Genomic DNA, 17,485 nt, shown 5'->3' with positions numbered 1-17,485 from the left:
GATCAATTCAACTGAACTTGACAAAACTGTAACGTTTCCAACAATTAACATTTGTATATCTCTGATATATATTGGTATATTGTAACTTCTATGACATAGCCATAATGGCCTGTGGTTCATTTCGTTATACTTTTCCTGTATCCATCCGGGATATTTCCCCTCCCACAGTTTTATCATATTCTCCTATCTATTGCCCTCTATTCTCATTACACATATTTTTTTTTTATATTTCTTTTTTTTTTCAATCCCCTTTTTATTTTTTTGTCTTTTCTTTTATATACATATTGGCATTTTGTGATGTTATTTATTCTATGACGATGCCCCCGTGACTTATCTGTATCCATGCGCTTCATGAACTTTATCTCAATTGTCCGCCTCCGACTGTCCCCGTCTGAATCCCTGTAGTTTCTCCCGGTATCCGTGATGACCATTGCCCTGCTGTGTGGGGCGTTCAGTCCCCGTCGCCTGCATGTCGTCCCCCGGTCCCCGTTTTCTTCCCACTGTCTGCCAGGTAGACAGCCGCATTATCTCCTCTCGGTCCGGGTCGGTAGTCGGGTTCACCACGGTGATCTTGAATCCACGTTTTGCCATATCCGCCGTCGCCTCCGCCGCGCTCTGGTACAGGCGGGTGCCATCCTCGTAGAATACCCTCATCTTCGCTGGATACGGTGTCTGGAACTTGAGATTCTTCTCCTTCATTATTCTCTTGGCCTCGGCATATTCTCCTCGCTTCTTCAGTATTTCAGTGGGGAAGTCATGGTCGACATAGAAGCGATCGTTGCCACATGAGACGTTCTTTTTCTGCCATGTTCGGCGTATTATCTCTTCCTTCATTTTGTAACTCCCAAACTTAACCACGATTGACCGTGGCTTCAGCTGTGGGTTGTTAGGCCTTGGGGCCAGTGCCCGGTGTGCTCGTTCGATACGAAGGTCCATGTCATGAGGCAGTCCGAGTGCGTCCTTAAACAAGCCGTCTAGAAATCCATGCATGTCTTTTCCCTCTTTCTCCTCCGGGATACCATACACCCGCAGGTTCTCTCTCCTCGTTCTGCCCTCTTGGTCGAGCAGTTTAGCCTCCATGTCGGCCTGCCTCTGTATCAGTTTTTTTATTAAAACCGTCGCCGCATCAAGCACATTTTCATTTTCTCCGATTCTCCCCTCCGTTTCACCGAGCCTGTCGTTCATTTTGTTCATGTCATTCCTTATCTCCCGAAACTGACGCTCATTGTCTTTTCTGAAGTCTTTGAGCTCGTTGTATATGTTCAACAGCGTGGCTTCTTGTTCACAGTCATCGTCGCCATCTTTTCCTCCCGTTACTTCGTCATTCTCTGCCATTCCGTCGTCCTTTTCAGTTGTAATCGTGGTCGCCCTACGTCTCGTGATAGCCCCTTCTGTCATCCCTATTAAATATATACCCTGGTGTTGTTAATAAATGTTTCCCGGGGCTAAATCATTTTGCTGTCGGGGAGCTCGCGAGTTAAGCAGCCATGTTCTTCCGCGGTCAAACCGGAAGTCCGTCAGACAGTACTTCTACAACGTCGTACCAGTAGCTCTGTAGTTTTACACAGGTCCAAAAACAGTGGACGTGATTTCCAATCTCTATCTTGCATTTAAAGCAAAGTGGGGACGTATTGGGATCCATTTTACTTTTACGGGCGGGGGTAATATGGATGCGATGCAATATTCTAATTTGGATGGCCTTGGTGCGGTTACAAACTGAGATTTTTTTTGCGTAGGTCCACGTATCCTGCCAGTCTGCATCTGTGATTTCTATGTCCAAATCCTCTTCCCAGGACTGTTTAGTAACATACGAAGATAAAGATGAATTAAGGTTCAGAGTACTATAGAAGATAGATATTTGTTTTTTGGGGATCTGTAAGGAGAGGGCCTTCTCCACCTGCGAGGTGGAGATGTCAGTTAAAAGTGAGGTGTCCTTGGTGATAAACTGCCTAATTTGTAGGTACCTAAAAAATTCCGCTTTCAATAGACCATATCGCTGCTGCAGCTGTGTAAAGGACATTAGGGTCCGGCCATCAAACAGGTGGCCAAGATCGGTTATGCCCTGCTTATACCAGGTCTTGAAGCCGCCGCCGATTTGGTTTGGCTTAAAGTCGGGATTGTCTACAATCGGGGTAAGAGGAGAGGTCAGCTTGGCTCGGCCCTCCACCTTACGGACAGTCTTCCAGGCCTTGACGGAACATAATGTGATGGGGTTGGAGCACACCTTCCTCACAGACCTAAAGTCTTTGATAAATAGTAGGTTCCACAGGGGGGACTTAGATTGCGAGGATTCAACGTCCAGCCATATTGACAGTGGGTCTGCTCTGAACCAGCCGACCAGCACCCTAAGGTGTGCCGCCAGCTGGTAGTGTCTAATATTAGGTAGGTCTAGACCCCCATCTTCACTATCCATCTGTAATTTGGCCATTTTCAGACGCGGTTTCTTCCAATTCCAAATGAATGAGCTTAGCCAGCCTTCCAGCACCTTGATAACCTTGTTTGTCAGCAGCACTGGCATCATTTGGAGAGGGTACAACAGTCTGGGGAGTACGTTCATCTTGACGAGGGCAATCCTACCCAGCCAGGAGATCGGTAAGGGGGCCCATCTAACCAAGTCTGCCCTTATGGTGTCTAAAAGAGGGGGAAAATTGGCCTTAAACAATGTATCATAGGTGGGTGTCACAAATACTCCTAGGTAAACGAAGCCGGAGGGCGACCAGCGAAATGGGAAGGGCTCGGGCAGTATCGGGACAGATTTGAGTGTCCCAAGTGGCATTGCTTCGGATTTGGAAAAGTTTATTTTGTACCCCGAGAAGGTTCCAAATGTGGAAATCATGCGGGTTAGACATGGAATTGAAGAGTCAGGTTTAGACACGAAGATCAGCACGTCGTCCGCGTAAAGAGTGATTTTGTGCTCCCTCCCGCCCACTCTAATACCTGAGATCTCGGCTGACTGCCTTACGGCCTGTGCGAGTGGTTCTATGGCCATGTCGAATAGTAAAGGGCTAAAAGTGTCCCCCTGAGGGTTCCCCCGCTGCAGAGGAAAGTTGCTAGACCTAAGTCCATTAGTCACGACCGCCGACATCCGCGAGTTGTAAAGAACCTTGACCCAGTCAATAAAGGTGTCACCTAAGCCAAATTCAGCGAGGGTTAAAAATAGATACGGCCATTCTACACGGTCAAACGCCTTCTCCGCGTCGAGAGACAGAACCACCGCGGGGTGGTCTGTCTCACGAGTCATTTGGATGATATTGAGGAGCCGTCTCATGTTGTCGGTAGAGTTCCTACCCTTAATAAAACCGGTCTGATCTTCATTAATAATAAAAGGGAGTACTTTTTCCAGGCGCATGGACAGGATCTTGGAAAGCAACTTTTGGTCCGAGTTGAGTAGGGCTATAGGCCTATAGGAGGCGCACTCCTCAGGGCATTTACCCTTCTTAAGGAGAAGGCAGATATTAGCCTCCCGTAGAGACTGGGGCAGTATCCCCACCTCAGCGGAGTGATTAAGCATTGCCAGCAGGGGATCTAATAGAATATGACCGAACTCTTTATAAAACTCGCATCCGAAACCGTCCGGGCCCGGAGCCTTACCAGATGGCATAGCCTTAAGGGCGCCCAGAGCTTCTTCCTTCGTAATTGGGGCGTTAAGGAGCAAGTTCTGATCTTTCGATACCTTAGGGAGGTGTAACTCGGCGAAGAAGGCCTGCATGTCAGCGAGAGCACCATCGGGTCGCTCGGTCCTATAGAGTTGGGCATAGAAAGAGGCAAACTCTTTGTTAATAGTTTTGGTGTCAAAGGACCTGACCCTGTTGGAGTCGGAGATTGAGGCTATTACTTGGGTGTCAGCCCTTTTTTTCGGCAAGTTAGCCAGGCACCTACCCGGCTTGTCACCGTGTTCGTACATTCTCTGTTTGGCAAATTTAAGAGAATATTCGGCGTCCTGGATCAGAAGAGTGTTTAGCGCCGCTCTGGTGGCCGTAAGCTCCGTAAGCACAGCCGGGGCTGGGTTTGAAACATGCTGATTTTCAAGGTCGGCTAGTTTGGATTCAAGAAGTTTACATTGTTCATTTTTCTTGCGCTTCTTGGATGATACACAAGATATAATCAGTCCACGAGAAAAGACCTTAGATGTTTCCCAGAGTAGAGACGGGTTATCCGTAGAGCGAAAGTTAATTGAGTAGAACATTTTAAATTCCGATTTGAAATAGGAGACAAATATATCATCTTTGAGGAGGTATGGGTTGAGGCGCCAACGCCTCGACAGCGCTCTCTCTTCTGACAGGGAGTAGACCAGATATATAGGGGCGTGATCCGATAGAACGATGCTTCCGATTGTGCAGGACGATACTAGAAAGAGCTTAGAGGAAGGGATGAAGATATAGTCTATTCTACTGTTGCTCTTGTGTGGGCCGCTAAAAAAGGTGAACTTCAGTTCTGATGGGCAAAGGGTTCTCCAGACATCTGAGTATCCAGTGTCTTCGCATAGGGAGGTGAGCATCTTTGCTTGCCTAGAGGGGGGAGCCAGACTGGGTGGGAGTTTGTCAAGAGACGGTATGAGGTGACAATTAAAGTCTCCGCCCACAAAGGCGTTCTCAGAGGCCAGGCCATTAAATTCAGCAAATATCTTGGATAGAAAGTCAGGGGAATAGCCTGGGGGACAGTATACATTCATAAATGTCATTTCTTTACCCTTAAGAACCCCTTTAATAATCACATAGCGACCTTGGCTATCCACAGAGGAAGTTATAAGTCTAAAGGGGAGATTTTTATTGATCAATATGGCCACGCCCCTACTAAACGTAGAATAGTTTGTAGCAAAGACCTGTCCTACCCAGCTCTTTTGGAGTTTAGCAGTGTCGTTGGGCCCCATATGAGTTTCTTGTAAAAAAGCAATCGACACATTTTCCCTCCTTAAAAAGGTCAGAATCGCCTTCCTCTTAGCCAACCTCTGCAGGCCTCGAACATTCCAGGAGCAGAGCTTAAAGCTCTCAGAGTTAGCCGTAGCCATAGAACATTGAAGGGCGTGTAGGTGGGGCAGACCTGGGCAAGCCTGTGGGCATGTAGAATGCACTTAACCTAAACACTATGCACACGTATTTCGAGCCATACATAAAACACATAATAATGACATAAAAAACATATAAATGTGTGGGACCGGTGGGTCTTTCCCCAACATCACAGGGACTCACCAACATTTCCAGAAACTTCAAACCTACCACTCGTAGAACCATCTCCGTGGCCAACTGCCACATTTCCCTGTATACAAAAGTGCCTCAGAGTGTAAAGCAAACAAGAAAAAATCAAATTGAACCATAAGCCAATAGTAAGGTCAACGGCTGGAACCCAGAACTGTCGGTAAAAGGGGGGGGGGGGGGGGGGGGGGGGGGGGTGTATCTGCCAGGCATGCTGCGACAAAACAGGCGCGCAGTACCACCACCAGGCCGGGAGGGGGCGATACCCTGTCCGCGAGACTGTTATCTCCCCTGACGCTGGTTCGACCCCACACAGTTATGCCTCCCTACCAGAGGAGGGCGCTGTGCCGGGGGCCGCCCGCCGCTCCCGCGAGCACATTGTCAGCAGCAAACATTAATGGGAGCCATGCGGGTTGCATGGACCGGTTGAGAGTCAAGCAGGTGGTGCAGTCACGAGACCCCCTCTCGCTCGACGTGTAAACAACAGTAAATGCATCCCGGTGGCAATGATCAAAAACATGGCCGGGAGCTGGTATATCGCGTAAAAGTCATAAGCGTGGCAGAAATATCCGAAACGGAATAGAATAGGTCCCGCTCCTTCCGAAACGTTAACAGTTAGCAACCCAGCCCGTGGCTATGGTCGTGCATCAGTACAACAGTCATATACAACATACTTGTCCCCCTCCTCCCCTTATGTCAGATAGCGAGAGAAAAATAAAAAGATAACTTTCCAGGCGAGGCCTAATGTCGAGTAGTCATCCATACTCGCATATGTAATAAGATACCAAATGCGACCCCATTCTGTGTGATAGCCGTAGCAGTATGCTAGCGGTCCATCGCTACTACCACGTCAGGATCTGATGAGGCCGGTGTCGGGTCCGCGTTCGGCTCCGGTGGAGCCAGCGCCGGGTCCGCGTCTCGCCCCGGTGAAGCTGGTGTCGGGTCCGCGTCTCGCCCCGGTGGAGCCAGCATCAGGCCCACGTCTCGCCCTGGTGAAGCCGGTGTCGGGTCCGCGTCTCGCCCCGGTGGGGCCAGCGTCATGCCTGCGTCTCGCCCTGGCGAAACCGGTGTCGAGGTCCCTCTGGGTCGGGTCCTCAGGAAGTCCACGGCGTCCTTGGGCGACGGTAGATGCAGCCTGCCCTCCTTGGTTCGGATGATTAGCCTCGCAGGGAACTGGAGCGATGGTTTAAATCCGCGCTTGTACAGGGGCCCCATGACATCACGGTATTGTGATCGTTGCTCGACCACCTCGGGGGGATAGTCTTCGAAAATAGCGACCGGTTTCCCTCTGTATGTCAGATTCCCTCTCCTCTTGCGAGCTTCCAGGATAATAGTTTCTTTGATCTTGTAGTGATGTAAGCGGGCAATTACGGCCCTAGGCCTGGAGCCTGGTGCTGGTCTGGGTGTTAGCGTCCTGTGGCAACGGTCAAGCTCCGGTGGTGTAGCGAGGACATCTTTCCCCATGATTTCCACCAGGACCTCCGCGAAAAAGACACTGGGACGAGTGGGACGGTTGCTGTGCAGGGATTCGTCCAGGCCCAGGATGCGTATGTTAGAACGCCGATTACGTGACTCAACATCAATTAGCTTGTTTCTTAGCTTGTCGATGACTATATCCTGAGCTGTGCATCTTACTTCTAGTTCCACCATCCTGTCCGACCACCTATCCATGCCGTCCTCCACGGAGGTCAAGCGTTGGGAATGGTCTGCGATCTCCTGCTGGAAGCCGTCGAGTCTAGACTCGAGCGAGGCAGCAAACGTTCTGAACTCCGTGGTGAAGGCCTGTTTGAGCTCCTCCATTAGCTTAGCCATGGTAGCCCCATCCACAGGGGCGGCCTCGCTTCTCAAGACTCGTGCAGTCATCACGCTCGTTATTTTTTTTCCTTTTTGGGTCGAATAGTACAGTCTTAGATATGGATGTTGTATATTAGTGGTTCAATCATCTTGAAAATAAAAAGAAAAGGCTTTTTAAAGTAAAATAAAAGTTCGGGAGCGGCAGCGTGGCTCAGAAACGTTCACATCCTTCCGACCCGGAACCGGAAGCCTTTAATATTTTTTTAATTAAAAACGAAGGTTCGAAAGTTTGTTCGAAAAACCCTGACGAAGTTTGAATCCCAAAAACAGGCTTCGGGGACAGCCTTAGTAGAAAGACATAAATATAAGCAATACAATTAGATCTGGATATCAAAATATGAGAAAAAATAAATAGTGTAAACAATATAATTAACTGTGAATATAAAAAATCTTCACTTTCTAAAAGCTCTGTGGATGTATTAAAAAAAAATACAGGTTTTATATGTACCTTTAATCTCCGTCTGTAAAACCGACACCAGATACTGCAAAGTGTTACAAAGTTCTGCCCAGTCCTCTGTGTTGTTGATAATGGTATAAAACTGTATGCATAAACATGACATGTTCATACTGTCATCCCCACAGGAGCAGCACGACAAGAAGGCCCTTGCCAGTGTAAGTTGTGTGGCATACAGTATGGTTGAGGGACTACAGTGTGGTTGAGTAGTAGCAGAGAGTGAAGTGAGAGCATTTAGTTTGTTTTTGTATTATTGTCATACATTTTGGATAGGGGGTGGATGAAACAAGTGCAACTGCAAACTGAAAGCAATCTTATCAAAAACATGGTTTAGAGACACTTGATTTGTGCCAGATATTCTTGGAAATCTGTAATTCTCTTCTCTAACAGTAAATAAAATGATAAAAAAAATTAGGGAGAGGTGTTTTTGGCCAACAGCTAGGCTAGCTGGTCCTTATCCGCTTCCATTCATTTGTGCTAAGCTAGGCTAGCTTCTTGGCACGTTCATTCAACATGTGTCTGGGTGTCAATGTAACTCAGAATGGCAGAGCAATTCAACGCTTATCGTAGTAGCAGCATGATGGCAACGACGAGTTCTCCATGTCTGTTTAATTCAGCTGGCAGAATACGCTCAGGCGAGAGAGAGAGGCCGTGCCATCCGCACCTCGCTGGCTCAGCTCTACCCCAAAGAGACTGACCTGGAGCAGGAGCACTACAGAAAAGCCTTGATGCTGCCCAACAGCACACACCCTGATGTGGTGAGGGGACACACACACACACACACATACACATACACGTATACACACACATACACACACACACAGATAATGATGATTAGGCACTGAAACCTTTTTCAGTATATTATGCAATATAACTGTACAAATCTAGTAATTTAGAAATTGTTCTCCTCCTCAGCCAATCGGTGACGAGAGCCAGGCCCGAGTTGTGGAGCTGGTTGGAGAAAAGCCAGGTGTTCGAGAGAGAGAGAGAGAGAGAGAGAGAGAGAGAGAGATTCATTGCACACTAGTTAGATGACATGTTGCGTATGTTACGACTTTGAACATCTGCCATTTCCACGGCAAAGATGGCACATAAGTAACAATACGATTAGTCAGTCATGAATGTTCAAATCGCCGAAAATTTGAATATTCGTCGATTTGTAGTCAGTCATGCCTGTGCGCAAACTAAATTAATGTGTGCAAAACCGTTTTACAGTTTTTGAATATGTGTGAGATTATGTGCAAATGCCCCTTTAAATTACATAGGCACTTGCTAAATAATTTGGGGGCCAAATGTTAATATTCTATCCTTGTTGTTTTTCTGCTGCAGTGTTTAACTTCAAGCCCAGAGGCCACGTAGATCTGGGAGAGGAGCTGGGGCTCATTAGACAAAGGTGAGTGACTTCTTTCTCCACATCATTCCAAGGGCAAGAGGTTCCAGATTTGTGGTCCAATTGGGTCAGCTTAGCTTATCTGTTAATGAGAAGATCATAAAAGGGGACTTTCTCTTATAATACATTTGAATTCAAATATGTCCAAGATTAGATTAGATTATAATTACAGTACAAGTACAGTACAACGAAAATAAGTTTGGCATCCAGCCAGAGTGCAAATGTAACAGTAAAGTGCAATAGTAATATACCGGTACAATATACAGGTGATTAAACGGGATATAAAATATATAAATTAGTACTACTGAGTAATAGTGCTATTTAGATTTGTAGTATTAATATGTACAGTAATACAGGTATAAAGACACTATGGTAATAAGTCGTACTGGCCAGCAGCGTAACTAGTCAACTTAATGTTTAATACAAGTTTCTGATAGAAGCTTGAAGAAGCTACAGGTTTCATGGTGGTTTAATGTAAGAATTATTTTCAGACCAGGAAGAGGAAACGTTTCGGATCATTTCAGGCTTTAGGAAGAGGAAATTCAGCAGGGATGTCATGATTACTCCACTGAGTCCAATAAATTGATTACAAAAATAAACCATTAAAAGTTACTGCTTAGCAACATTTCAGTTAAATCAGGGGTGTCAACTCAATTACCAAGGGGGCTGAAATTACAAATACAATTGTAATAGTAAAAAATACGATTTTGCAGGCTGGACACATAATAATGCCTAATACCTACATATTTTCCTGAGGTCACTAGCTTAATTGGTAATTGTTTATCTATACAATGAGGGCGGTTTAAAAGGTGGGCAAGGATGCATCATATATGGATAATTGGCTTGTTATTATAGATTTTTTTTTTTCTATATTGAAATTACATTATGATTTAATGAATTATTCACCCACAAGAGTTTGTAATACTAGCAATTGTAGGCTAAACTGGTCCTGTATTATTGCAGAATGAAGAACAACACCTCACTTTCACTGGTCTTGCGCCAAAATAAATGATTGACACTTATATTTGATTGCAGAGTAGGTATGATGAATTGGCAATAAACCACTTGATAAATTTAAATTAGATACAACCGAATAAGAATGAGTCGAGTGAAAGCGGATGACTGACAAGCTTTTAAAAGCAAAAGTGAATAAAAACACGAGGTACAACTGAAGACAAAATATTGTGTCCTCCTCCAATGGTCCACGAAAGCAGATTGATGAATTTTTATTCAATAAAAACATGATGCAGGTTCAGATAAAGCTCTGCATTTGCTTGAAAGGTCAGGACATTTGCGCGAGGTGTGCTTGATTTCTTTCACAGGCCAGTTGAATTGCGCCTAGGAGAGGCAGCGGGCCAAAATGAACTGATAAGCAAGTTCAGTCTGTGGGCCGGTTGAAAAATCTAGATGGGCCGGATTTGGCCTGCAGGCCTTCAGTTTGACACGTGAGTTAAATGTTCCAAAGCATCTAGTCTGAAAATAAAAACAAACTAGAATAATTTTATTCAGAAGTACTAAGATTGTTCAGAAATGCTCTGTTAAAGTGCTGCTGCAATCTGATGTCAGGCTGCCTTCATGGGCAACAGAAAACTTAAAGGGGCACTTCATAAAAAAAAACAATGCATATTTATTTTGCACATAATCTCAATTATATAAAATAAAATATTCCTTTATTGATCCCCTTAAATATTCCTTTATTGATCCCCTTGGGGAAATTCGGGCATCATAGCAGTATGGGGGAGGTACAGGTACGGGCAGGGTAATAGTAGAAAGACATTATAGGCAATAAAATTACATCTTAATATAAAAATATTAGAAAAAGAAACAATGTAAACAAATGTGCAGATGAGGGTCTGTATGTCCTATTAGTTACCGGTATATATAAAAATATAGGCAATAAAGAATGTGCAGTAACAAGGTACCCTAACTGCTGTAATATTCGTCATACGTTGTAGTCCGTGCAGGTTTAGGTGGTTAAGAGATATGAATGAGTTTGAATATGGCCACCAGTAATGACATCTGGGACATTGAATCCTTGTGTTGTGTTAAGTTACAGCTAAATTCAATTATAAGGTAGCCGTCCCTATAAGACAAGGTATTGGTATTTTTCACAACACAAGGATTCAATGGACCTCATTCACCAACATTGTCTTAACGACAACCTCCTTGGAAGGTTGTAAGAGAAAGCCGATGACAATTACTCCCGGATTCACCAATGCGTGGAGAGGTTGTCTTAACTTGCGAAATGATAACAGCTGCGAACCCCGAATGATCGTACGTCACTCATTCACAAACTGGGGAGCGCGTTCTCATTTACTTCATTTGCATACAGACACTCACACGCCCCTCCAGCTCATTATAATGCGAGGGCCGTGCGCAAAACGAGGGTCAGCATTGCTCCGTATTAAACAGGTAGTGCGGAAGGCTTTGCGATTGATCAAAATTAGATTTAAATGTATTGTCGTCATACAGCACACTATAGCTATAGTGGAATAGACTGTATTAATATTCCATATTTATAACGTCTTGTTTTGCGCTCCTGGCCACCTGCCTCACCGCGCACACACACACACACACACACACACACACACACACACACACACACACACACACACACACACACACACACACACACACACACACACACACACACACACACACACACACACACACTGTATAGTCTAAAGCCTACTGTTGCTGGAACGATTCGTTGCACGTATAGTAAGCGAGCGTGAGTGTGACAGGTGGCCAGGAGCGCGAAACAAGGCGGTTCTTGAGAGAAATTGTAAACTGTATCTAATAGTGACAAAATCAAGTAAGTCAAATTGCATGCTTATTCATCCTACATCCCTGCAATTAATCGCTGTCGGACTTGGACAGCACGTCTGTTGTCCGGGCAAGATTATCAGTGGAATGTTTATCCACTGGCTCTTACAATGTATACAATAAGTAATGTCCAAAAATAAAACCAACAATAAATAATAACAATATTTATCTTTTTTATTTAGTTATTTATTCACCATAATTTGCAGTGTTTGTGTAGTGCTATTATTTATTTTCAGACATCACGATGCATCGTTGAGACATGACTGTAAATGCATAACGTAATTTCTTATCATACAAATATTGTCTCATTTATTATTATTATGATTATTTAATTCCAAGGATGTCTGTAGTCGACATGAACGCAATCACCATGATTTCTCCCAAATAAAGCCCTTAAGAACACGGTGCACACCAGTCTGTCCGACTTACGACTGCTCTTCAGTGCTCCTAAATCCTGCTCTTAGTCCAGGAGAAGGGACTGTTTGTGAATCCCAAATTCGGCCAGAAAATTTCTTAAGTGGAGCTAGGACAAAATCTTGTCTGATCTTTTGTCTTAAGTCCGTTGGTGAATGAGACCCAATGTCCCTGATGACATCACTTGTGGCCATACTCAAACTCATTCACTCTCAATAACTGTCAAACTGAATGAATTGTTGGAGCCAGATTCAGTCCTTATTATTTATTTATTTAGTTAAATATATGAAGCAATATTGTTTGGAAAACGATTGGAAATTAACTTGATTGATAACATCTTTTATTTGTATGATTTGGATGCGTATTGCTTCGACAATATGGAGGCGTGTCTGGTCCAGCCCATTTTGGCGAGCCAGTTTCCTCATTTTACATTTCCGTCAAGCCAACTGAAGAATCCATTGTGATCGCCGGCCCGGAAAACACGTGGATTATGTATTTACAGTACCCAACGCTGAATCAATAAACGCGATCGATATTTGGAATGGCGATCAGGAATTGCAATAATCTTTTTGGATAACATTTGATCTGAGGTAAGGAATTTATTTTACCAGTCTTAGGATAATCGGAGCTATTTTCACAGAGATATCAGCGTTTGCCCTATGCGTGTGTGTGTGTGTGTGCGATCAGGAAATGAGAGAATCGGTATTTCAGCCCGCTTCTATAGCGTGCATAAATACACATATACTATCGATAATCTAGCGTTTATTTGAAAACGATTCATAAATAGGCCGAAAAATTACACCGTTTTTGTGTATGCCAGAATATTCCAGTAAATGCCGATTATCACAGAATCTTTATATTTTCCTTGAAAACGAGGGCTTTTCAAAATGCTATAAAACGGAAATTAAGCGATTAAAAAAAAAAAGAAAAAGAAAAAAGAAAAAATCTGTTTCGACAATGTTGACTGCAAACAAGTCATTGATAAACGACGGGCAGATTAGACACAGCCATAATTTAAAACGGAGATTATGCGTTCACAACGCTATCATTGAAGTGGGTGGTGGCATTCAACCATGCTTTACCATGTTAACAAGTGGCACTGATAGTGTTAATGTGCACATCAAGCACTGGTTAAAGACGAGCGGTGGGTCCAAAATATATCATATATAAATTTCAAAGCTACCCACCGTTGCATTAGGGTTTCACACACACACGCGGCGGGGTTTGAAAGCTCGGCGTTGCTAATAAACATTTTAAATCATTTTTATGAACGAGTAAAAAAAATCTGAGCTAGCCTTGGCTAAAATGGCTGCTTCCGCATTTTCACGCAGGAGCGCTGTGATTGCTGGCTGCTTTGTCACGTGCCTGCTGCACCCAGCAATCACAGCACTCCTGCGTGAAAATGCGGAAGCAGCCATTTTAGCCAAGGCTAGCTCAGTGATTTTTTTTACTCGTTTATAAAAATGAATTAAAATGTTTATTAGCAACGCCGAGCTTTCAAACCCTGCCGCGTGTGTGTGTGAAACCCTAATGCAATGGTGGGTACCTTTTGAAATTTATATCTGATATATTTTGGACCCACCGCTCGTCTTTAACCAGTGCTTGATGTGCACATTAACGTGGGAATAAGTGACTGCGTATTCAAGTGAGGCTTGCATCGCAGTAACGAAAGGGGCTACAAGGAAGGCAGCCCAGACGGTTTTCGACCATTGCAAGCGCTACGGATTTGGAAACTTTAAGAAATTGGAAACAGGACACCATGCAACGGGAATAAGCCAGCACACCTCCATGTCGTAAGAACCCATCCACGCTAAACAAAGCTTCAAGTAAATGACAATAAATACCCTTTTCTATAAACCAAACAAATTAATCTCTGCTGTTTTCTTATGGAAAAGTGCATGCACGTGTCAACCAAGGCTGTGGATGTCACATTGTCGAAAACCTGGCTGTTAATGCTTGCGCATTAACATTAAAGGAACAAGAAAATTCAACGTTTGGTGGATGAAATTGATGCTGCACATTCCAATAGATTACAAGAATTGAAAGCATCTAGAAGCGCCAAATTGCGTGTTTTAACCAGAAGGAAAAATTAAATCTTTGATTTAATGAAGCATACATGCCAGGTGGAAATTGTTAAATCAAAAGTGGAAAACAAGTTAAACAAAGCATATCAAGAACTGAATGATGTAAATGATTGTGTCAAAACTTTGTTGTCAGTAATGTCAGAGAGGATGATGTTAAACTTGATCAAAGTGAGTGGTACATCCCTAAAATAATACCAGTGGATGAATTCAAAGACGGTGTATTACAATGGATTGATCAAAATGAAAAGGTGACTATTGCTCCAAAGGACAGTGTTTCCAATGTGCGATCAAGACGCTCATCAAAATCCTCAAGATCATCCATAGCATCTCTTAAAATGCAACTGGAAAGTGAACAAGCTGAACTAGCAGTCAAGGCTGAAGGGCTTAAAAGGAAGCAACAGCGGGGAGCTCCCGTAGCTCACAGCATATCTCGGTGCTATTTCTGCGTCGGGGAAAACCGTGCTCGTCACGGATCTGGGGGACACGAGTTCGATTCCCGGACCCGCCGTCATTTCTCAGAATGTCTTCCCCTGCTCTACATCCCATTTCAACCTGTTTCTGTCGGTCATGCTTGACCAGAAAAGCGATAAACGCTAAAAAAAATAAAGTTTAAAAAAAAAAGGAAGCAACAGCTTGAGATAAAAGAAGCAGAGCTCCAAGCCGAGAAGGAAAAGCTTGAGATGGAGAAGGAAAAGATTGAGATGGAAACTCAGATGGCTGCTATTGCTAACAAAGCAAAGTTAAGCATTATCAAAGAATATGAATTATCACATGAATTAACACAAATTGTACCTAATAGGGGTGCACCGATATATCTGTCGGGTATCGGTATCGGCTGATAAGCTCAAATTTGCAGATGCCAGTGGCCGATAAATGTCCGTCAATTTGTGTTGCGTCAATCTGGTCCACACGTTCAAACTTTGAAAAAATGAAAGCAACTAAAACCCTGCCTGCTCCCCCGACGTTCAGCAAACTGTCACAAGCATTCTGGCACTAGCTGAATCTGAATTAGATTATTCGTTCTACTCACATCATACATGTAACGTTAAGCTAAAGTTTTTCCAACAACGATAGCTAGTTACTGCGAAAACTATTGCCAAACTGATGATATCAGGAGCTCTCAGTAGCTAGCCAGCTAGTTAATGCCTCGTTTGGTACTCCTGCGGACGCTGGTATCCTACTCGTGAGCGGCGGGGATCTAACGTTATTAGCTACGGTATGGTTGTTGTTGATCTCTCGTGTAAATCAATGGCGGAGTTCCCGGAAGTAAAGAAAAAACGAATGAATGAATGAATGAATGAATGAAAACTTTATTTAACAGATTGCAGAATGGGTACAATACAGTACGGCTCAATACATACAATTGTTAAGGGGATGCAGACCTGAGAAAGACGTTTGTCTTGTTTCCATCAGGGTCCCCCATTTTCAATTCATATAGACATTTATGACATACACAACATACATGACATTTATGGCATAGGGACATATAGGTATTTAGTACTGATACATTTGTGACATAGGCGGTATTCAAATATACAGTACTGTTACCCCTAGATCCTGACAGAGTACCGTAATTCCTCTAATAGTAACCGGGTCTCAAATACAAGCCGGGTCTCTATTAATGGCCGGGTGCGCTCTTGAGCTAAGCAATTATAAGCCGGCCTCCTAATACAAGCCGGGTTACTAATATACTGAGCTGCATACTGAGCTAGTTACTTGATTTCACTTTGAAAACGTTGAAATGACCAGTGACCACCTGTAATTGCACTGTTTACTATTTCATACAGTACTGTACTTGGTTTCAATAAATGAATCCAGTACATTTTACTGGGTTCAAACTGACACAAAATGTTGATTTATTCATTATGATCCGTTTGAAAATTTGAAATATAGGCCTCCCTCTTATACAGGCCTCCTCCTAATACAAGCCTGGTACCCGCTACAGTTGAAACAAATACAAGCCGGGGTTACTATTAGAGGAATTACGGTATATACATATGATGTGGAGGGGACTGTACATTAGGAGGGGGTGGGTGGGTGGGAGGGAAATATACATACGGCGGGGAGGGAATATATACATGCGGTGGGGAGGAGACTGTCTATTAGGAGGTGGTGGGGGTTTTGGGCATTTACGGTGGCCAGTTTCGAATTGCAGCCTCCCGTAGGTGCTCTTTAAGGGCGGTTTTGAATGTGGGCAGGGATTCACATTCCTTTACAGCTTTGGGTAGGGCGTTCCACATTGTTGTGGCATAATTGCGAAACGTGTTTAGTCCCTTGTTTGAGCCGAATCTGGGTTTAACATGATTTGTTGAGCTTCCTCTGGTGTAGTGGTTGTGGTATTCACTGACCTTTGGGAAGTATTTTGACATGTACATGGGCACCCCGGTCGTATAGTGTATCTTGTAGACCAGGCCCATTGCAAGTTGCTGTACTCTGTCGTCTACTCTAAGCCATCCTAGGTTGGCAAAGTGGGCAGGGGTGAGGTGGGTTCTGGGGTTCAGGTCAAGTAGTAGTCCGACCAGTTTGTTTTGTGATGTTTGTAATTTTGTTTTAAGTGCCTTTGAGGTGCTTTGGTACCATGAGGTGCACGCATAGTCATAGTACCCTTGAATGAGTGCTCCTGCCAGAGTCTTCAGGGTATTCTTGTTTACCAGAGAGGAGATCCGGTACAAGAATCTAGTTCGTTGGTTGACTTTTTTTATTACATTGGATGCCATTTTGTCACAGGAAAGATTTGCCTCTAGGATGGAACCCAGGTAGGTAATTTCGTCTTTCCTTGTGACAATATTGTCACCCACTGTAACTGAGAATCCGTCGGTCTTGCTGAGTTTGTTATTTGAACCGAAGAGAATGGACTCTGTTTTGCCCATGTGTAATGATAGTTTGTTATCAGCGAGCCATATGCAGATTTTGCCTAGTTCCGTGCTGAGGGTTTTTTCAACCTGCAATTTGTTCTTGTCAGAGACCAGCAGGGCTGAGTCGTCCGCAAACAGGAACAAGTTGCAGTCACAGGCTGACGACATGTCATTTGCATAAATTAGGAAGAGTAGCGGTCCTAGTATGCTTCCTTGTGGAACACCACAGCTCACTGAGGGGGGGGGATAGAGTACCGTTTACCTCTACCATCTGTTCTCTCCCCTCCAGGTAGGATTGCATCCAGCTCACTGATAGGCTATCAAAACCAATTGCTTTTAGCTTGTCCATTAGAATGGAGTGATTGACAGTGTCGAAGGCCTTTTGTAGGTCCAGCATGACCATGCCGCAGTATTTG

At 44.1% G+C, this 17,485-nt stretch overlaps 1 protein-coding gene across 3 annotated transcripts in view; it reads left to right on the top strand.

Annotated features, from left to right (window-relative positions):
• The window catches only part of sars2 (seryl-tRNA synthetase 2, mitochondrial), a gene marked incomplete at its 5' end in the record, with an annotated part of 83,945 nt that overhangs the window by 20,502 nt on the left and 45,958 nt on the right, over positions 1–17,485 (top strand). For 2 of the 3 annotated variants that reach the window (XM_084318480.1, XM_084318478.1), the window contains 4 exons: positions 7,629–7,658; positions 8,118–8,258; positions 8,416–8,470; positions 8,830–8,893. In XM_084318480.1, coding sequence (XP_084174606.1) covers positions 7,629–7,658; positions 8,118–8,258; positions 8,416–8,470; positions 8,830–8,893 — 290 coding nt within the window. The remainder of the gene's footprint in view (positions 1–7,628; positions 7,659–8,117; positions 8,259–8,415; positions 8,471–8,829; positions 8,894–17,485) is intronic. The other variant, XM_084318479.1, reaches the window with a different exon arrangement.

This window comes from Notolepis coatsorum (genome assembly GCF_963971535.1).
Source record: "Notolepis coatsorum genome assembly, chromosome: 1".
NCBI classification, from domain to species: domain Eukaryota; kingdom Metazoa; phylum Chordata; class Actinopteri; order Aulopiformes; family Paralepididae; genus Notolepis; species Notolepis coatsorum.
The sequence above is the reverse complement of the archived record's forward strand: the minus strand, read 5'-3'. Positions and strand labels throughout refer to the sequence as shown.